At 44.3% G+C, this 22,292-nt stretch overlaps 1 protein-coding gene across 1 annotated transcript in view; it reads right to left on the minus strand.

Moving 5' to 3' along the window:
• Positions 1–8,490, minus strand: part of LOC129479349 (POTE ankyrin domain family member B-like) — a 34,025-nt gene extending 25,535 nt beyond the window's left edge. Inside the window, 3 exon segments of the mRNA XM_055272353.2 lie at positions 3,049–3,222; positions 3,383–3,497; positions 8,081–8,490. Coding sequence (XP_055128328.1) covers positions 3,049–3,222; positions 3,383–3,497; positions 8,081–8,490 — 699 coding nt within the window.
• Between the last annotated feature and the right edge of the window lie 13,802 nt (positions 8,491–22,292).

The following is a 22,292-nucleotide window of genomic DNA, read 5'->3' on the forward strand; positions in this document are numbered from 1 at the left end:
AGAGGCGCTCCTCACTTCCCAGACGGGGCGTCCGGGCAGAGGCGCTCCTCACCTCCCAGACGATGGGTGGGCGGGCAGAGGCGCTCCTCACCTCCCAGACGATGGGTGGGCGGGCAGAGGCGCTCCTCACTTCCCAGACGATGGGTGGCTGGGCAGAGGCGCTCCTCACCTCCCAGACGGGGCAGCCGGGCAGAGGCGCTCCTCGCTTCTTCCCGGACGGGGCAGCCGGGCAGAGGCGCTCCTCACTTCTTCCCGGACGGGGCGGCCGGGCAGAGGCGCTCCTCACTTCTTCCGGGACGGGGCGGCCGGGCAGAGGCGCTCCTCACTTCCTCCCAGACGGGGCGGCCGGGCAGAGGCGCTCCTCACCTCCCAGACGATGGGTGGCCGGGCAGAGGCGCTCCTCACTTCCCAGACGGGGCGGCCGGGCAGAGGCGCTCCTCACTTCCCAGACGATTGGTGGCCGGGCAGAGGCGCTCCTCACTTCCCAGATGGTGGGTGATCGGGCAGAGGCGCTCCTCAATTCCCAGACGGGGCAGCCGGGCAGAGGCGCTCCTCACCTCCCAGACGATAGGTGGCCGGGCAGAGGCACTCCTCACCTCCCAGACGATGGGTGGCCAGGCAGAGGCGCTCCTCACCTCCCAGACGATGGGTGGCCGGGCAGAGGCGCTCCTCACTTCCCAGACGGTGGGTGGCCGGGCAGAGGCGCTCCCCACCTCCCAGACGGGGCGGCGGCCGGGCAGGGGCTGCAATCCCAGCACCCTGATAGGCCAAGGCAGGCGGCTGGGGCAGCCTCCGCCAGAGCACGCCACTGCACTCCAGCCCGGGTAACACCGAGCACCGGGTGAGCGAGACTCCGTCTGCGGTCCCAGCACCTCGGGAGGCCGAGGCGGGCTGAGCACTCGGCGTCAGGAGCTGGCGACCAGCGTGGCCAACATGGCGAACGCGTGCCTGCAGCCAAAGGAGAAAAGTCAGGCAGCGGTGGCGCGCGCCGGCAGTCCCAGGCAGTCCGGGCAGCAGCGAGACAAGTAGATTGTAGCCTGGGCCACAGAGGGAAAGAAGAAAGAAAGAAAGAAAGAAAGAGAGAGAGAGAGAGAAAGAAAGAGAAAGAGAGAGAGAGAGAGAGAGGAAGGAAGGAAGGAAGGAAGCAAGGAAGGAAGCTACTCACAGCAAATTTCTAAAGACCTTCTGAATGGCAGTGAATAACTGATGGTAGAAAGGAAAATGTATTATTCTGTAACCTGATAGATACTACCAATAATATTCATTTTAATGTCTCAACCACAGAGATAAAAGTCAGACTAGGCCAGAAATGGTGGCTCACACCTATAATCCTAGCATTTTGGGAGGCTGAGGCGGGTGAACCGCGTCAGCCCAGGAGTTCAAGACCAGCCTGAGAAACATGGCAAAAACCTCATCTCTACTAAAAAAAAAAAAAAAAAGTGAAGTTGGAGGACCATCTGAGCTTGGGGAGGTCGAGGCTGCAGTGAGCTGTGATTGCACCACTGCACTCCAGCCTGGGAAACAGAGTGAGACCCCATCTCAAAAAAAAAAAAAAAGTCAGATTAATGTTATTGGAAAGGAAAGATTTAAAGAAATCAGCACATATCCAACTCCAACTCTTCTAGAGCTACCTTAAGTTTCTCAGATGTAAGAATTTACATATTACATTTCTGTATTCAGTGGTTCTTAAGCAGGAGTGTATCCAGATTTTGAGAAAATTGTTGTTGTTGTTACTGTTGTTGTTGTTGTTGTTAGAGACAGGGTCTCATTATGTTGACCAGGCTAGACTCGAACTCCTGAGCTGAAGCAATCCTCCCACCTCAGCCTCCCTAGCAACTGGGACTACAGCCATGCACCACCATGCCTGGCTTCAAGGAAACATTTTCAAATATACATATGCAGGCTTTATTACACTTTATCTTTAGGAAAATGCCTAGACTTGTTGATTGTTTAAACATTTTCCTCAGGTTACTGGGATGCACAACTCTAGCTGAAAGCTAGTGCAATAGACAATTACTTCAGTCTCATTTCTCACCCACATGACCAATTCCCTTTCTTATTTGAAGACTTGGCCAAAAAGAGTAAGGAGTAGGAGAGAGACCCATTTGCTGAAAACACCGCATAATTTTCCCTGGTAAGAGAACAGGGTCTAGTCAACTCAAAATCCAAATTGATCTTGTTACTTATTTATCTTCCACCTTCTCATCCAGACACTCTAGATTTGAAGGCAGAGCTGAGACTCTAATTGGCCATTTCTACCAGAATAGGATACTAAGTCAGTTAATTACTTGATATTCCCTCTGCTCAAGGGTTTCCCTATTCACTGCCAATCTGGTTCCTCAGAGGCCTCCTAAAATTGATCTCTAGGCAGTTTACAACCCACTAACTCCCTCTCCCAAACTGAAAACTGTCATTCTCTAAAATTGAAGAGAACCTTGTCTCACCATACAAAGGAAACAAATAAATCAACAACGCACACACACACACAACCTCTTCGTGGTCTCTTCCCTCTACTACCTAATTTCCAAATTGGCCCTGATATTTTGGATTGCTCTTTTTCCCTTTCCACTTCTGCCTCATGAGCAATCAGAAATATCTTAAGCCTTGCCACTGACAGGTGCATCACCTCATACCTATCACTGCTTTTTAGGAACTTGCCAAAGGAGCAGGATCTCTATTCACTGAAACATGTTTAAGTTTTCTTGGAGTTTTCATGTAAAACCTATTTCAGGGCAAATTTTGCCATTTTACATTCATTAGGGGGAAAAAATCCTAGGAGGGAAAAATTGAAAAATAGTATTACCTTTTATAAATTCAGTGTTTTCAAAAAAAGTATTTACCACAAGTGCATTAAAAAAAACTGTACCCTCTAATGCTTCTTTGAAAGTTACAGTATTTAAAATAAAATCTTAGAAAATTAGTTCATTTCAAAATATTTTCATTCAGGTTATGCTTGAGCTTCCAAATATGGAAGACTAGCCCTTACACAGGTCAATGTTAAAATGAATGCATTTCAGTATTTTGAAGATAAAATTGGTAGATCTATACCTTGTTTCTTGATTCGATATCAGCACCATATAAGAGCAGTGCTTTGGCCATTAATTTATCTTCATTGTAGATAGCATAGTGCAGAATGGTATTTCCATACTCATCTGGAATATTTGGATCACTGCCATGTTCCAGCAACATTAACGCACATTCATCTTCCTGGCATTGTACGGCCTGTCAGTATTAGACCAAAAACAAATTACAAATCCTAGGAATTCAAAATAAACATTCCACAGCTTTCACCAACTACTTATATTTAAAGGAGAAAACTCATTTTTATGCTATGTATTGAAATCAAACCCACCTCATGCTGATATAGTTGGCTACTGCATACCTTTGTCAGAGCTGTCCTCTTTTTGTTGTCAAGGACATTAAGTTCACATCGTCTGTCCAGCAGGAGTTTTACTACTTCTGAATTCCCACTGGCAGAGGCCAGATGTAGAGCAGTCCTGTGAGAGTGAGAAGACTTTTTAGGAAATTGTAGTGCACTAGCTACAGCCATATCAATGATTCACGTAATTGCAAACACTGAATAGCCTGCTATTACTCTGCCTTCAAAACAAACATTTAACTTTCCCATGAAAAAACCACACTATTTATTATCTCTCATTACTCGCTGTATTAATGAAAGAGCAGCCTATATGAATACAAAAAGCATAGCCCTTGGATGACATTCAACTTGGTCTGGAATCCTACTTGAAGCTCTGTCACTTCCTGGCTGTTGCTTAGCCTTTTGGGGTCTCAGTTTCCTCATCAATAAAATAGGAATGAAAATAGTAGCTTTCTCACAGGAAACCACCATAATGCTTAAATGAGACTCTGCACAAAAAAATATAGAATAGTTCCCTAACAGCTCAATAATTGTTAGATATTATAATTTTTACTAATACCACTAAAGACAACATTTGAATTAAGTGAGATGATACAATTATACCTACACTTTCAGGCATGTTTTAAATATTGCAGGTAACATTGTATTTTAGTGATTCTAAGATGACCATTGTCTCCATGTTGTCTCCACTGAAATACCACTTACAATTCATGATTTACTATAATTGGTGGCATTTAAATAATTCTCTTATTGAGACATAAAATAATGGGGTATCATACAATCCCTGGTGCCTTACATTAAGTAGAATATGTTATAACAGGTCTGGGGCGGTTCCAGTCAGATGACCAGCATTTAGATAAATTTTAGTTCTTAAAAGTACTATGGAATAAGAGAGCTGAGGTGAAAACAGAAACAAATTTCTAAAATAAACCAATTTTTGCTTTGGTTTTCAATAAACTTTAAGCCAAAGAAAACTTGGAATTGAAATGAATAGCATGGGCTTATTTTTTTCAATACTTAGATTTATACAATGTATGTTCATCAGATATTTCCAATGATTCATATTAGAATTTAAGACTGTTACAAATTTTCTCTTTTTCAAATGGATTTATGAAACTACTTGTGGAGCTTTTTTCAACTTTTACATTCAGGAGTACATGTGCAGGATGTGCAGGTTTGTTACATAGGTAAATGTGCACCAAGGGGGTTGGTTGTACAGACTATTTCATTACCCAGGTGTTAAGCCCAGTACCCGTTCATTCTATTTCCTGCTTCTTTCCCTCCTCCCACCACCCACCCTCTGATAGGACCCAATGTGTGTTGCTTCCCTCTAGGTATCTGTGTGTTCTCATCACATAGCTCCCACCTATAAGTGAGAACATGCAGTATTTGGTTTTCTCTTCCTATGTTAGTTTGCAAAGGACATGCTCTCGTTCCTTCTTTTATGGCTGCATAGTATCCCATGCTGTTTACGTGCCACATTTTAGTTCTTAAAACAACTAAAACAGTCTTTATCCAAGACTTATAAATTTTCAAAAGGGCAGTTAAGGTTTGTCTTTTACTATTTTCTACCTTCAGAAATGCTTCTGTTTGAAAGGAGGGAGGAAAAGCTTCAATTGAGATTAAGTCCTAATGCCCCAATTTAAAATCTCTCAGCTTGCTTAAGCCAAGCAGGTAAACATGAAGTTTTCAAAGATGGAAGGATCCTGAGAGATAGAATATGCCTGCCCCATAATAGGTGTCTGGCTTATGTCTGATGACTAAATGGATTGAAAAAATGGAAGAACACAGCTTGGGAGTTCAATATTTTTAAAGAAAACTCCTGTAGAGTAGGGGCAATACATTTGCAATAGTAATAATCATTTATATTTGCTATTTTAATTTTCACAAATATATAACAACTAAAATGATTAATTCATACTTTTTACATGTTAATCTATATATAATGAAAAGGTAATTATGTAATAAAATGTATATATAATAACATTTACAGGAACAGGTAAACACAATCCCTCTACTTCTGAAGAGGGTAAAAGTTCACAGAAGATAGCCAACCACAGAAATAAAAATAAATAATAGAATATGAGAAATTATTTGCATCTATGCAAGAAGCATATTCCTTCTCCTCCCAAGGATTATTTCATTACTAATGAACCTTAACTAAAACTTCAGATGTTCATTGCAGAAATCACAGATAATAGAAAGGGAAAGACTTCACTTACAAATCCCCAGAAACAAGTTTGATTATATTTTCTACATATTTTCAGCTAACGCAAGAGCAGATTCTGTTCGTGTATATGTGTAACAAACTGATTTTTTTCTCACTTGATATAGCAAAGTACATCTTTGCATGTCGACATATCTATCTACTGACATCCTCAATAGTTACATATTATTCCATCCTATGGATGCACTGAAATTTGTTCGTGAAATCTTTATATGGGTTCTTCTAAATACACTGCTATTTTAAGCAATACTAAGAAAAACAGACATCTATTTGGTAAAGATATTTCAGTATAATGGAATTGATGGGTAAAAAGCATAACATTTTTAAAATGTGGTTCTTACCACTAAAGTGTCTGTTTGAAAACGTGCAGCAATTTAAAATTTTAAACAACTATATAAGTACCACTGTTCTTCATCCTCACAAACTTTGTGGATAGAAAACAGTATTTCTTTTTTTTTTTTTTTTTTGAGATGGAGTCTCACTCTGTCACCCATGCTGGAAAGTAGTGGCATGATTTCGGCTCACTGCAACCTCCACCTCCCTGGCTCAAGCAATTCTCTTGCTTCAGCCTCCTGAGTGGCTGAGATTACAGGTGTGTGCCACCATGCCCAGCTAATTTTTTATATTTTTAGTAGAGATGGGAGTTCACCACACTGGCCAGACTGGTCTCAAACTCCTGACTTCATGATCCACCTGCCTCAGCTTCCTAAAGTGCTGGGATAACAGGCATAAGCCACTGCACCCAGCTTTTCATTCCTCCTCTAACTTAAATAGAGAACAGTATTTCATTCCTGTTCTAACTTAAATTCCTTCTTCTACCAGGAACGCTATCTTTTCCTATGCATACAGGTCACTGGTAGATATGCAAAAAAGTACTTTGCCCAATTTTAAAATGTGCTTATTTTATTATATCTGCATATATAGGCCAGGCACGGTGGCTCACACCTGTAACCCCAGCACTTTGGGAGGCCACGATGAGTGGATCACGAGGACAGGAGTTCAAGACCAGCCTGGCCAAGATGGTGAAACCCCTTCTCTACTAAAAATACAAAACAATTAGCCAGGCGTGGTGGCAGTTGCCTGTAATCCCAGCTACTCAGTGGGCTGAAGCAGAGAATTGCTTGAACCTAGGAGGCAGAGGTTGCAGTGAGCCAAGATCGCACCACTGCACTCCAGCCTGGGCAACAGAGTGAGACTCCATCAAAAAAATAAATAAATAGGCATTTGTGTTTTCTTCTGGTATGTTTCTCTTTTCATATATTTAAAATTTTTAATCTATACTCCTATTTTTGTGATATAAACATCTAGTTAGTTTTCTCCAAAAATGAATTATGAACAATCCATCTTTTTTAAATAATAAAAAACATCACCATTATCAAGTGCTAAATTCTTACATATATTTGGGTATTTCTAAATTTCCTATTCTGTTTTATTCATTGATGTCTTTTCAGCTGTTAGTAAACACTTTGTGGAAATAAGTAACATGCACATTTTGATATCTGGAAAAGCAAGCCTTTTTCCATTCTGTTACAAAAAAATTTATCACAATAATAAAAGACAGCATGTATAATTTAAAAACGCTAAAACTGCTATTTTTATTTGGCTTAGGTAAAAGTGATAAACAGAAAAAGCTCACATTTTTTTTTTTTTTTTTTGAGATGGAGTCTCGCTCTGTCTCCCAGGCTGGAGTGCAGTGGCGCTATCTTGGCTCACTGCAAGCTCCGCCTCCCAGGTTCATGCCATTCTCCTGCCTCAGCCTCCTGAGTAGCTGGGACTACAGGCACCTGCCACCGCGCCTAGCTAATTTTTTAAACATTTTTTAGTAGAGACGGGGTTTCACCATGTTAGCCAGGATGATCTCGATCTCCTGACCTCGTGATCCGCCCGCCTAGGCCTCCCAAAGTGCTGGGATTACAGGCCTGAGCCACCCTGCCCAGCCAAACAGCTCACATCTTAAGAAAATTCTATCTTCCTATTTGAGCACAGGAACCATCTTCCCATTTCAGTTTCCTTCTAAGGTTCCTCAGTAAAGAACATACTTACATAGTGTACATTTATATAAAACCCATACTGGATTTTATTTGAAGAATATTTAGCCCTGAAGTCGATGTGTTATGGGGCTTCATTCTTAGTTCTCAATATACACTTTTCTATAATGTATAGAACATTGTTTTAAAATCTGTAGATTAAAAATAATCTGCTGCATTGACAATTTTGCGAGTTAAATCACTTTAAAACGGTCTATTATTGTTCTACGAGGAAAATTATAATTTGATTGGAAATCAGCTAAAGTTTTGTTTTTGTGTTGCAGCTCATAAAGGGGCCTGCGCCCTGACCTCTCTGAGGTTTCCACATCCAGGGTGGTGTGAGGCCTGCGGAGGCGAGAAAGCCAGGTCCCCCCTCCTCCCCTGCCAGGAGGGTATGTCCCCATCATCCCCCCACGTCCCACCTCCTCCCAGCCCAGGCCTGGTTACCTCTTTTGCTTGTCCTTCTCGTTCACGTCAGTGTCCCTGAGCATGACGATGAGATCCTTTCTGGGGACTTTACCCCACCAGGCAGCTCTGTGGAGCTTGTCCAGATCTTCTCGATGGACGTGGTACCTGGGCTCCATGAAGCCGCTGTCATCGTAGTCTCCCCAAGCGCCCACTTTGTTCTTGCCGCTCCCCCTGCAGCAGGGGAAGCAGTGGTGGCACCACTTGCCCATCTTGCTCCTGAGCATCTTCATAGCAGAGTCGTCGTGGTCTCCAGAAGTGCTCACGTTGCTCTTGCCTCTCTCCCTGCAGCAGGGGAAGCAGTGGCAGCACCACTTGCCCATCTTGCTTCTGAGACCAAATGGCTTCTTCACAGAGGAGGCAGCCGGCATTGAACCAACCTCAGCCACCATCTGCTTTTAACAGGAGAGGCCAGCAGTAGCGAGCAGATCGCGTCTACCAACCAGTTTCACCAACTAGCAGGTAACTTCGGGTTTCCAATCTGTTTGAAAAGTCAATCCCAGCCAAAACCTGCCAACCCCAGCAGGGGAGCCCAGCCCACCCCACCCAGGGAAAACCCACACCCATCCGAGGTGACCCCATGCCCACCCCAGGAAGGGCCACCCCCCCCGAAGAAAACACCTGGCCCACCTAACGGAATGCCAAACCCAGCAGAGAAAAGGTCAAGCCCAGCAAAAGAACGTGAGAGAGGAAACGTCAATCCAAGAAGGAAAGGTCAATCCAAGCGACCAACGCCAAGCCAAGCCAAGAACGCAAAGCCAAGCCAAGCCGCTACAGGCCAGCCAAGCCGCTACACACGTGCAGCGTGCGCATGCCAGCAGTTACAGGCCAGCCAAGCCATTACGCGCGTGCGGCATGCGCGTGCAGTTACACGCCAGCCAAACCGTTACGCACGTGCAGCGTGCGTGTGCAAACCGTTACAGGCCAGCCAAGCCGTTACACACCTGCGGCATGTGAATGCAGTTATACACCAGCCAAACCGTTATGCACGCGCGGCGTGTGCGTGCAAGCCGTTACAGGCCAGCCAAGCCGCTGCCGCGCATGCTGCAGGCACGTGCGCTTGCAGCGTGCACATCTCAGGTGGCATCAGTGCACGTGGCACAGACAGTGGCCGATGCGTGCAACCCACATAAGTCTTGGTGCCACGAATGTCACTGACAGCTTGGTGTTCCTGGCAAACTTCCCGTGGGAGTCAGCCGAGCTTTCAAGCCACTGAGAAGCCTCTGGTGAAAAAAAAACCTCTTGAAGCAGGACTGGGGCTAAGCGGCCGGAACTTGAGGATGCTGACAGCCTCCTCTGAAGAAAGCCCCCAGGACACTCCTGGCGGTGCTGTTGTGCGTGGCAGCTGCTGCAGCTCGGAGCACGGGCTGGCGGAGCTGGCTACAAATGGCCTCAAAATCACGGAGCATGTTCTCACTCAGGGGGGAATTGAACAATGAGAACACACGGACGCAGGAAGGGGAACATCACACACCGGGGCCTGTTGTGGGGTGGGGGGAGGGGGGAGGGATAGCATTAGGAGATACACCTAATGCTAAATGACGAGTTAATGGGTGCAGCACACCAACATGGCACATGTATACACATGTAACAAACCTGCACGTCGTGCACATGTACCCTAAAAATTAAAGAATAATAAAATTAAAAAAATCATGGAGCACAAGACGCCCACCGAGCCCAGTGCCTGCCTGAGGTGCCTTCGACACCTGCTCCTCTTTGCTCCGCACCCAGAACACGAGGCCATCAGCGAGGGGGCATTTGGGGCCACAGGATCACAGTCAGCTCCTGCCCCGGTGCCCCCTGCCTGTCCAAGCCAGGGCCAACACCTGTGGGGCTTCTGGCCTGGGGGGCTCTGCTCCACTGGCATGAAATAGGGTCAAGGTGCAGGCCATTGTGTCCAGGCCGGCAAGAGGGGGCTTAGAGGAGCACCTACCACTGATGGGGAGATGCAGAAAGGCAACTCCATGTGCAGATCCTGGGAACAGGACACTGAGCCTCCCTGGTGCTGGCCTCTCAGCTGGACCACCTCGACCATCCTACCGGGACCCTTCTGCTGCGAAGCTTTATGCAACCAGGCTGCTTCACCCAAACTACAGGTGCTTTGGTGTGGGAGAAAAATGGATTCTGAGCCTGGACACCAACCTGCTCTTACCAAAAGAAGTAGAGGGGAAGCCAATCACAAGCGCAAAAAAAAAAAAAAAAAAAAAAAAAAAAAAAGTTACTATGTTGTAACTGAAGTCTTGCCTGGATATGCAGGGTTAAGCTAAAGCTCCTCTTGCTTGATACTAAATTAAATTTTCAATGAAACGAAAAGAACACACACACACTAAATTTCCTCGTTCCTCTATGATCCTGAGCCAGGAAGCAAAAGGAAGCCTGGCCTCCTGGACTCTCTCCCCAGCTGGGGGCTGAGGAGTTTCCTCCAGGGTCACAGGGAACAGCTGGGCTCAGTGGGGCCAGGCTGCCCTTCCTTCCTACATGGGCATCCTCAAACCTTCCATTGCCCCATACAGAGTGCCAGGATCTGGGTTCAAATCCCAGCTCTGGCACTCGCCACCTATGTTACCCGGCAAATGCCTTACCCCCAAGGCACTTGCTGTCTGTGTCGTTCCTGACAGGAGGGATGGGAGCTGGTGGCCCTGGCATGAAGCGCTGTTAACAGTCAAACACAAGCAGGAGCACGCAGACACCTGGGTGGGGGACTGCCCTTCTGGGGGTGCTCACCAAAGAGCACCTACCCATCTGCCAAAGTGGCCTTGCACGTCTCAACACTTATTAGGCACCTGACCATGGGAAAGCCCTGAACAAAGCCCTGAGCTGCCCTGGGGAATGTGACCAGGGTGATGGACCAGGAAGGACAGTCTGGGGTGCTTAGCATGAGTAAGGATAGGCTGGGGAAATGCCAACCTCTTCCCACCAGCTTTGCGTCCCAGGGCACCCTCAGTGGACAGAGAACCCAGAGATGCCACAAGGCTTGAGCTGCATCCTAACCATCCTGAGTTCCAGCCCAGCCATGGCCCAGGCCCGAGGGTACTTTGGGTGCTAAGTTGGGATGACAAGGGGCCAGGTGACACTCCTGTGTTCCAGGATCTGGTCAAGAAGGTGGTATCCTGTCACTGCCTAGCTCCATCTGGTCTCAGTGGAACAAGAAGGGCAGGAAGCCTCTAGCACCCACCCTCTGGGCCACCAACACCCAGGTCCACAGTGTGGCCACCTGAGTCAGCACCACCTGCTTTGGGGACCAGAGCAGGAAGGCCCAGATACGAGGAGCATAGTGCAGCAGTGGATGCAGGTGGGCAGGATGTGCTGTGCGGATCCAAGGAGCCCCTCTCTGGAGGCTTGGGCATAACCTCTCCATCTTATTGACACAATATTTTACCTCTTTGTAGGATAGATACAAATACTTGTTACATGCATAAAACGTGTATTCTGGTTACTTTGAATATTTACTCATAATAATGTTACTTAGTCACCACAGCCTGCTGTCAGACATTACAGCTTATTTCTTCTAACTGTAGGTTCGTACCCAATAGCCAACTTCTCTTCATTCTCCCTTCCACATACCCAGTCTTCCCGGCCTCTGGTATTGCCATTGTATTCTCTGTGTCCACGGGATCAAGTTTTTTTAGCTCCCACGTGAGTGAGAACCTGCACAACTCCAGAATAGTTATTAAAACCGGGAGTTACTGTTATTATTTTTTGAGATGGGCTGTCACTCACGCTGGAAGGCAGTGGTGCAATCTTGTATAACTGCAGCCTCAACCTCCCAGGCTCAAGCAGTCCTCCCACCTCAGCCTTCTGAGTAGCTGGGACTACAGGGGTGTGCTACCATGACTGGCCAAGTTCTGTATTTTCGGTAGAAATGAGGGGTCTCACCACGTTGCCCAGGCTGGTCTCTCACTCCTGGCCTCAAGCTATCCTCCTGCCTCAGGCTCCCAAAGTGCTAGGATTACAAGCCTGAGCCACCATACTTGGCCTGATCCCAGTTTTAGAAAAACTCTGTAACTAAATTTAGATGAAAATATATGAATATGTTCAGTGATTGCTTTCACATTTTCTAAACTGCTTTTTTATATAATTGAGAGTCTTCCATAAATGTACTTTGGTTTGAAGTATTTTCTTGAAGCCAGACATATTTAGCTGTGACCTGGAACAGTTCTTCTTACAGCATCCCCTCCCTGCAAACTGCAGGTCCTGAGGTCAGTGGCCGTTGACTCTATGGACTCTATGTTCTTCCCTGGATCCATACCCTAACTCAGGGGACGGTGGCACCGCCTCCTGCCCGGATCTTGGCTGCCTGCACTGCTGGTCATGGGTGAGAGGATGGCCTGCCCCAGATGAGTGTCAAGTGTGTGTGTTAGTGTGCTTTTGCTGCATTTCTTGTGTCTTGCTTTTGTCATCTTTCTCCCTTTCCTTCCTGAGGCCTGCACAGTGCAGCTGTGCTACCCACCTCTGAATGTGGGGTGAGCTGTGGCCCAGGCCTGGGTACCTGCTGGGACCTCCCAGGAGATGTGTGGGAGCAGACACCAGGTGGGATCAGACACTCTAATGGGCACTTGTGCCTTGTTCTGTCCCTGTCATTTGAGGCCTTTTTGGCCAATGGGAAAGCAGACCCCTCTGGCAGAAAAAGGTCCACTTTGCTGCAGGCTGGGGTGGCAACTCTGCCTGCAGGTTGGACCCGTCAGTCTCATCGTGAACCCCCACGGGCAACTGGCACTGGGAGAAGTAGAGAATGTGTGGGTTCTGCCTGCTGTCTTCGCGTGTGGAGACATGGTCCTGCCAACCGGTCTCCTGGAGGGGGTGCTGCCTCCTGTGGGTGCCATGTGTGCCAGAATCCAAGCATGGGTGTACACGGGGGCTGAGCCCACTCACAACCCAGGACAGAGTTGCTTGGCTGTTTTGGGGCTGGGAGATCTCCAAAAGCCTACCAGACCCAGCATCATCAGTGGCTCTCCCACTCTCAATGCCTTGGTCTTTCTGCTTTTTTGGCTGTCACACTGGCACATTTCTTGGTGCCACCAAAACAACTCAAAATAATCTCTTTTCAGTCATGCCTGAATAACATTAACTGGCTTCAGGTTTCCTGAAAACAGAGCAGGTGAAAATCCAGAAAAAAGGGCTACTTGTTTTCTTCCTCTGATGATCCTGTCCTGTGGTTGACAGGACTCCACGCTGGCCTGGGGTCTGAGTCTCCTGGATTAGTCGCTGTCTAGCTTTGATCAAAACCATGAGCAACTGAAGCAGAATATCAACGTGGAAAATGCTCTGGGTTGTCCCCATGTTGGGAAATTACTGCCCAACAAACGAGTAGCTGTCCAAAGCAGTGCAAGGCAACTAGTCTGCCTTGGAGCTTGTCAGAGGAAGCGTTCATGAGTGCTTTCTGTCTCATTCAGCAAGTCTCACTTCTTTCTTATGTTCTAAATCAGAACATAGAATCATGCGCCAGGCTTGCAAGAAGCAAACCTTAACTTCTATCCACATGTACTTAGCCAGGGCTCATTTGAATGGCCATATGTAGCATCAAAGAGGCTGGAAAGGAGTGTAATGGTGTGACTACTAGAAAGAGAAGACATGTTTGTTGTTCTTCACCCCATGCATACTAACGATGTTTTTAGAAAAACCAAACAAACTTTTTTTTTGCTCAAGCACAGTTTATGCAACAGAATGTGATTCAAAATCTAATTTCACAAAATAAATCCAGAGGAGAGACTTGAGGGAAAAGGGCAAAGATATAACTCAATAAAGTCCATAACATCACAGAATAGGGTGATGGTGATGGTTTCTAACCTTGAGAATGTAAGTGGGTTCTTCAGTTTCTAAAATTTATTTATCAGTTCTTGAACCCAAGAAATCAGAATAGATCATAACAGAAAAAAATGACCTAGCTTTCACCTAGACAAGTTAGAAAATGCAGAAGTAGCCTGGCAGAACTACAACCATCTGACCTTTGACAAAACCACAGAAATAAGAAATAAAGAAAAGGCTCACTATGCGACGAATGGCACTGGGATACATGACTAGCCATGTGCAGGAGAATTAACACTGCAGCCCTGCTTCCCATCATATGGAAAATTAACTCAAGATCAACCAAAGATTGAAATAGAAGACTTCAAATATAAAAGTCCTAAGAGACAACCTATCAAACACCTTTCTCAACATAGGCTTTTGCAAACCACTTAGACAATTAATACCCAAAAGAAATGCAACAAAAAGCCAAAAGTACAAGTCTGGCCTAAGAAACTACAGACCTGCTGCACAGCAAAGCAACTAACACAGTAAACACACAGCCTACATGATGGGAGAAAATGTTCCCGAACCAAGCATCTGACCAAGTTCTAACAGCCAGAATCTAGAGGACCTTACCTAAATCAAGAAGCAGAAAAATAACCCAAGTAAAAAATGGGCAAATGACACAAACACACTAGTCAAAACAAGACCTAAAAAAGACCAACAGACACGAGAAAATGCTCAACATCACTAATCATCAGAGATGAGGTACCAGTGCCATCACACACCAGTCAGAATGGCCATTTGTCCAAACACAAAACATATTTGTGTAGCAGTAGATAAAAGCGAACACGGCTACACTCTTGGGGTAATGCAAACTAGGTCTCAAACTGCGGAGAGCAGTTTCAAGATTTCTCAACAACAACAAAGACGGAAAGGAAGCAGAGCTACCCTTCGACCCAGCAATCCAACCCTCTTTGGATTGCTTTGACCCAGCAATCCAGTACAATCTTTGGTTGTATCTACCCAAGGGAAAAATACATGTGTCTATCAGAAAGACACAGACATTTGCATGTTCACAGGAGTGCTACTCACAGGAATAAAGACGTGGACCTGACCTAGATGCCAACAGAAAATCAGATGTGATACCTATGCACCACAGAATACTAAGAAGCCACCAAGGAAAATCAAACACAGAAACAAAATCATGCCCTCGGCAGAAACATAGATGGAACTGCAGGCCACTCTGCTAAGCGAACTCAGGCAAGAACAAAAGACCAAACACCGCAGGTTTTCACTTATAGGCAGAAACTCAACACTGAATACACACGAACATAAAGATGAAATCAACAGATGCTGGGTACTACCAGACAAAAAAAGGAGGGAGACAGACAGGAAGCCTTGGAGGAAGAATGATCCAACGGGTGCTGTGTTCACCACCTGGGTGACGGGTACGTTAGGACCTCAAGCATCAAAAGTCTGCTGTATAGCCATGTAGTGAAATGAACCTGCAGGCGTACACCCCTCGATCACAATAAAAGTAGCTATCATTTTAGAAAACCCAGCTTTGGAAACAGAAATAGAAAAAAAGGAAGAAAATACAAGAAAACGCACAAAACAAAAAAAGCCTACAGTGGCCCAATCCATCCATTAGTGGCATGAACACTGAAAGATAACCAAATGGACACAGTGAAGGAGCCAAATAATCAACCCACAATTATAAACACTGAACCCATGGGATTCTTGCTTTTCCCCCAAAAGCACACCAAAGGCACGATGGTTGAAGAAACTGGGGGGTCACATGCAAAGGACTGAAATAACCCTTCCCTTACACAAGACACAAAGCGACACAAAATCCACTGAACACCAAAGGGCAATTGTGAAACCAAAACCTCCAAGGAAAACACATAGGGTGTGTGTCTACTGTGGGGAAACTTGAACCTGTGCACCTAAACTACAAACAGAAAACACACAGGAATCAAATACCCGTAGACCATACAATGGCTTTACCATCTCGCTTTTCTTCTCAAAGGGACACAGAAATCACCGCTAAGAAAAGCTAATGTAACCATGTAAGACTAAGGACAACCTCAGAGCTTCACACAGCTTCAACACTGGAGAGAAAACAGTGAACCCAACAGAAGACATCCCCACAGACTGGGAGAAAATTATGGAAAACTGTGGATCTGGAAGGGCTTCTTATCCAACATATTCAAGAAACTCATGGTCCTAAGTGGAAAAAAACATAAAAACCAATACACACGCTAAAAATGCCCAAAGGACTGGCATGGGCATTTCTGAAAAAACCTGAAACAGACTCGCGGGTAACAGAAGTTTCTCCACATCAGTAATCATCCCCTAAACGCAAATCCCAACCACACTCAGGTACTGCCACACTCCCCAGAGAATGAGTATGACCAGGAACAGTAATAAAACTTTTTGAAGGTAAGGGCAGTGTAGATTTGCAGACAGAGAAACTCTCACACACTATTGGTAGGAATGCAAATTTGTATACCCACTGGGAGAGACAGCAGGAGGTTTCTGAAACAACAGTACAACTACCAGTTCCTCTAGCCATCCCAACATTGGGTATACCAGCAAAGCCAAGGAAACTTGAAACTTAAGGAGATATTTGCTTTCCCATGTTTGATGAAGTACTCCGGACAATAAGCAGGGTATGGAGGTAACCTACCTGTCCATCCACGGAGGAAGAAATGCAGGAAATGAAAGATGCATGCACGATGGCATACTCCTCAGCCATCAAACTTCTGGACAGCAGGTCACTTCCAGCAAGATGGAGAAACCTGAAGGACATTAAGTTAAAGGAAAAGAGCCAGCAGAGGAAGACAAACGCAAACACAGCACAATCTCACACGCGTGGAATCTAATGAAGTGCATCTCATAGAGAAGCAACGTCAATAGTGCGTACTAGAGGCTGAGGGGAGGCTTGGAAACAGCTACAAAGTGATGCTCAGATGAATGGCAAGAATTCTGGTGTTCTACGGCTTAGCAGGGTGACTAGGCTTAACAATATCCTAGCATAATATTCAATATAGCGGGAAGGGGTGAGATTGGGATACTCTCTCCACCAAGAAATCCTCACTATAGCCTGAAACAGAAACGCGAGGTCCTGTAATTTGATCACAACAGCACTGATCCATATGTCAAACGGTCCCTTGCGCCCTTAAAGTAAAAGCATAGACCATGTGAAACTTTTGTTTTCAAATAGGATCATGCCACATTTCTGAAAGTCCTGTGGGACAGTGAAGTGCCCCGCACTCCCAAAGCAGTTCCTACACACACAAAGTCGGCGGAGCGCCATCACACTCTTCCACTTTAAACTACTTCCCAAAGCTTCAGTTACCCAGATGCTTTGTGACAGGCATTAGCAGAGAAACACAGACCAATGGACACAATGAGGGTGCCCAGGAGTAAATTCAAATTGATATAGCGTACGCACATGTTTAGAAAGAACTGCAAAAGTCACCACAGGAAGGGAGAGTCTGTCCAATACAGTGTTCTGAGAACTGGATATTCCTAGATAAAATAACAACATAGGGTCCTTATTGTGTGAAATTCACAACAATCTACTCAACATGAATGAAAGACCTATACCCAAAACTTGAAACTATCACTCTCTGAGAAGAAAGTATATGGTGTGCAGATACCTGGGTCAACCTGGATCTATGCTTACAGTTTGCAGAAAAAGGAAAATGAAAAAATATGGGAGAAAGAAAAGAATACAAACAACAAATAAGCAAAACTCACAACAGATTGGTATGCTAGTGAATTTCCTTTATTTCATCAGTAACCAACGTAGTGGAAAACCACAACACTGCACACCCCTGAATCTGTATCAGACTATATGGCTTGGGGGGGGCAAGAAAGAATGAAAACAATGAATGAAAAGAAACAAACATCCAAAGGATGATAAGAAAGGTATCGGGGAAAACACAGCTAAGGAGACCTTTTTTGGAAAAGGTGTAAGTAACTAACACTAGTAACTAGCAGAAAACAGCAGAAAAGAGAAGATAATCAGCAAACCAAAATTGGGCAAAGAAACCAAAGAGTCTTTTCTTTTCACATAAAACTGAAAACAAATGTACTTGTTAACACCTAGTTAGTATCACTAATCATAAGAAAATGAAAATCAGAACAAGACTCAGATATCGCGTCCCTCTCAAAGGAAAGAGTATTACAATGAACTTCATATATCTTAACAGAAGGGAAACCACAAATGCTGCTGTGAATTTCCGGAGAGGAGAGCTCTCTTATCCACAACTGTTGACAAGGTAAATTAGTACGCACACTACAGAGGCCACCTGGAGGTTCCTCTGAAAACTAAAAATACAACGACCATTTCACTGAGCCGCGCCACTGCTGGGTGTGCACTGGAATCATATGTCATCAGTACACAGAAGACACATCTGCCTTCCCATGCTGATTCTGGAACCAGTCGCAATAGCCAAGATAAGGAATCAACCTACCTGTCCACCCGCAGACCATGAGATCCAGAAACCGCAACATCCATTCACAAACACTTTTCAGCCAGACACAGGTACTGAAATCACGTCATCTGCGGCAACCCTGTGGAACCTGGAGGACATTATGGTAAATGAAACACACTAGGCAGAGAAAGACAAACCTCACATTACCTCAGTCATGAGGAATCTAAGACCCTTTATCTCACATAGATCTACAAAGCACCATCATGCTTGCCAGGGTTGGAACAGAAGGCTGGGCATGGGTGGGGACAGGAAACAGGTACAAAGTGACACGTTGCATAAGAGGAATGAAACCTGCTGTTCTATTCCTCAGCAGGGTGACCAGAGAAAACTTTACCAGAGGATAGTTTTCAAGACAGCCAGAAAGAAAGGTTCTGGCTCTCCTCAACTCAAAGACAGCAACACTCTGTAGAGGCAAAAAACGATGCTATACCCTGATTTCATCACTATGTGATGCATGCATGGATCCAAATATTCCACTCTGCCCTCTACTTGTACACCTTTAGGACTGGGTCGATTTTGTTTTTTGAAAGCAACGTGAAGAAACAATGAATGCTAACATTCCCATGGGACCACAAAATGCTCTGAAACTCCAAAGCCATGCTGGGAGATCCAGACGATGTCAGATGGACCACACTCTCCAATTTCAAATTTCACAGAAAAGCTACAGACCCACCTCCACTTAGAACAGGAAACCCAGAAGCAACCCCTCATACCTGCAACCATCTGACCTTTGAAACACCAAAATTCAGATGTGGAAAGGGCTCACTGTGCAATGAATGGCACTGGGATAGTGTCTAGCCACTTGCAGATGAATAACTGGAGCCTTACCTCTCACAAGATGCAAAAACTAACTCAAGGTGAATGAAAGATTTCAGTAGAAGACCAAAAACTATACAAGTCCTACAAGAAAACCTAGGAAATACCTTTCTCAACACGGGCTTTGGTAAAGAATTTAGATGACTTAGTCCCTAAAAGCAACGGCAAGAAAAACCAAAATGGACAAGTTGGGCCTAAGAAACTAAAACACTGCCAGATAGCAAAATAAATCACCAGCACAGTAAAAACATAGCCTACAGGATGGGAGAAAATATTCCCCAACTGTGCTTCTGACCAAGGTCTAGTAGGCAGACTCTAACGTGACCTTAAAAAAATCCAGAGGCAGAAAAACCAATAACCCAAACAATGGGCAAAAAGACATGAAGACATACTTGTAAAAGTAAGATGTACAAGTGACCAATAGACAAGAAAAAAACCTCAACATCACTCATCATCAGAGAAATGCAACTCACACGCACACTGAAATACCATCTCACGTCGGTCAGAGTGGCCATTTGTCCAAAGTCCAAACATTTACATGGTGGCAAGGCAGCGGAAGAAAGCAAACACTGCTACACTCTTGGTGGCAATAAAAACTAGTTCTCACACTATGAGAAGCGGTTCGGAGGTTCCTCAAAAAACTTAACAACTATCATCCAAATGAGCAATCGCATAACTGGGTATCTACACAAAGGAAAATAAATCATAAATCCTCCTTTCAAAATGACACAGGCATGGGTATGTTCTTGGTAGTGCTATTCACAAGAAAAAATAAAATAAAATTGACCCATGTTCCCTTTAACAGTTGATTTGATGTTTTAAAGTGTTGTATACAGATACTGCAAAATCCTACACAGCTTAAACAAATTCATGCTCTCGGCAGCAAGAAGGATGAACCTGCAGGCCACTATGCTAAGCAAACTAAGGAAAGAACAGAAAACCAAACACCACATGTTCTCACTTAGGGGGAAAATACCCATAGAAAATACAATGACTTTGCCATCTCTTTGTCTCTTTCTCTCTCTCTCTCTCCACACAGAAATCCATGCTGACAAAAGCAAATATAAACCTGTGAGACCAGCACTTTAGAGCTTCTGCATGGGGGAGAAAACAGTGACCCCAAAGAGAAAGCATCCTACCTTGGCGGAAAGGATGATTGGGGGAAAACTGTGGAAAATCCTAATTTTGGAAGGGGTTGTTATCTAACATATTCAAGCACTAAAGCTACTAAGTAGGGAAAAGATTTAAAAAATACCCAAGCTAAAAATATGCAAAGGATGTACACAACCACTTTTGCAAAGGACATGAAACTGATTCACAGGTGAAACAAAAGTTTCTCCACATCACTAATCACTCCAAACATGTAAGTCAGAATCACACTCCAATATCAGATACCATCAAACTCCACTGAGAATGAATATTACCAAAACAGCAATAAAAATTTTGGACAGCAGCAACCAGTGTAGATTTACAGAAAGGGAAACTCGTATATGCTACTGACGTCAATATAAATTAGGGTATAAACTGTGAAAAAAAGTTGGCAGGTTCCTCACTCTGGGTATGCATTTAAAGCAAAGGAAACTGGTACCGTAAAAAATTACTGCCTTCCCATGTTTTATGAAGTGCTATTCACAATATAGAAGATATGCAATCAACCTACCTATCCAACCGCACATCAAGAGATGAAGACACTGCAGTATATCTGCACAATGCAATAATACTCTTCATCCTTAACAAAATAATGTAATTTTCATTTGGAGCCATATAGATGAACCTGGAAAATATATTGTTAAATAAAATAAGCCTGGCATAGAAAAACAAGCAAATTCATCTCACTTATATGGAATCCAAAAAACTTTGCCTTCAATAAGTAAAAGGTACAGTAGTGGTTTTCCGAGGAGAGGGGAAGGAGGAGATGGAAGGATTGGTTATGGAAACAAAGTTGCAGTTAGTTGGGACAAATACATTCTTGCATTCTATACCACAGCTGGGTGACTCTGGTTAACAAAATAGTACACTTTTCAATAAAGCTAGAAGAGAGCAATTTGAATATTATCACAACAGAGAAATAATACCTGTATGAGAACAGATACAGCAAGTACCCTGATTTGATCATTACTAAAAATATACATGAACCAAAATGTCCCAGAGGAAAAACAGTCCCAGCAGACTCTCTAATTATATCTTTATTACACACAGACATTTAAGAAATGTGAATACACAATGCTGATGATCACATGGAAATGGCCCTGAATGTCTAAGGAACCCTGAGAAATAGAAACTAAGCTGGAGGACTCACATCCCTGATATGCCGCTGCGCTCCAGCCTGGGTGAGAGAATGAGACTGTCTCAAAAAAAAAAAAAAAAAGTTAGGAAATTTGAGGGAATCATAGAAGTGATAAATTGTTGTTACCAAACATGTACGCAGAAAAAAGCAATATTAAGTAGCATAAAAATGCATATTGAACTCATATTGAGCAAATAACTTGAATAGAGTTATCTGCAAAGATGACATAAAACTAACAGGTAAGAGAAAAGGTCCTCAACATCACTATTCATCAAAAAAAATACTTCAAAACCACACTCAGATGTCATTTCACTCTTATTGAAATGAATGTTACTAAAAAGACTAAAAATTTTTTTTTGAGACAGGGACTCTGTCACTCAGGCTGGAGTGCAGTGGCATGATCACGGCTCACTGCAGCCTTGACCTCTCCGGCACAAGTGATCCTCCCACCTCTGCCTCCTGAATAGCTGGAACTACAGGCACACACCACCACACCTGGCAAATTTTTTTGTAGAAATGAAGTTTTGCCACGTTGCCTAGGCTGGTCTCAAATTCTTTGGCTCAAGTGATCTGCCCACCTTGGCCTCCCAAAGTGCTTGTATTACAGGCATGAGCCATCATGCCTGGCCTTAAAAAAACATGCATTACTACATCAAAGTGAAAAGTTTTTGCAAAGAAAAGCAAACAATGAGCCCAAAGAGAAAGGCTGGGAGAACGAAACACATATCGGCTAACGGGGGTTGTTATGGAAAATATGCAACACATTAATAGTACTAAGTAGCAACAACAAAAAAATGATCCATCCAAAACTGAGCAGGGAACCTGAACAGACATTTCTGCAAAGAAGACATTAAAC

The sequence above is a fragment of the Symphalangus syndactylus genome, chromosome 3 (assembly GCF_028878055.3).
Source record: "Symphalangus syndactylus isolate Jambi chromosome 3, NHGRI_mSymSyn1-v2.1_pri, whole genome shotgun sequence".
NCBI classification, from domain to species: domain Eukaryota; kingdom Metazoa; phylum Chordata; class Mammalia; order Primates; family Hylobatidae; genus Symphalangus; species Symphalangus syndactylus.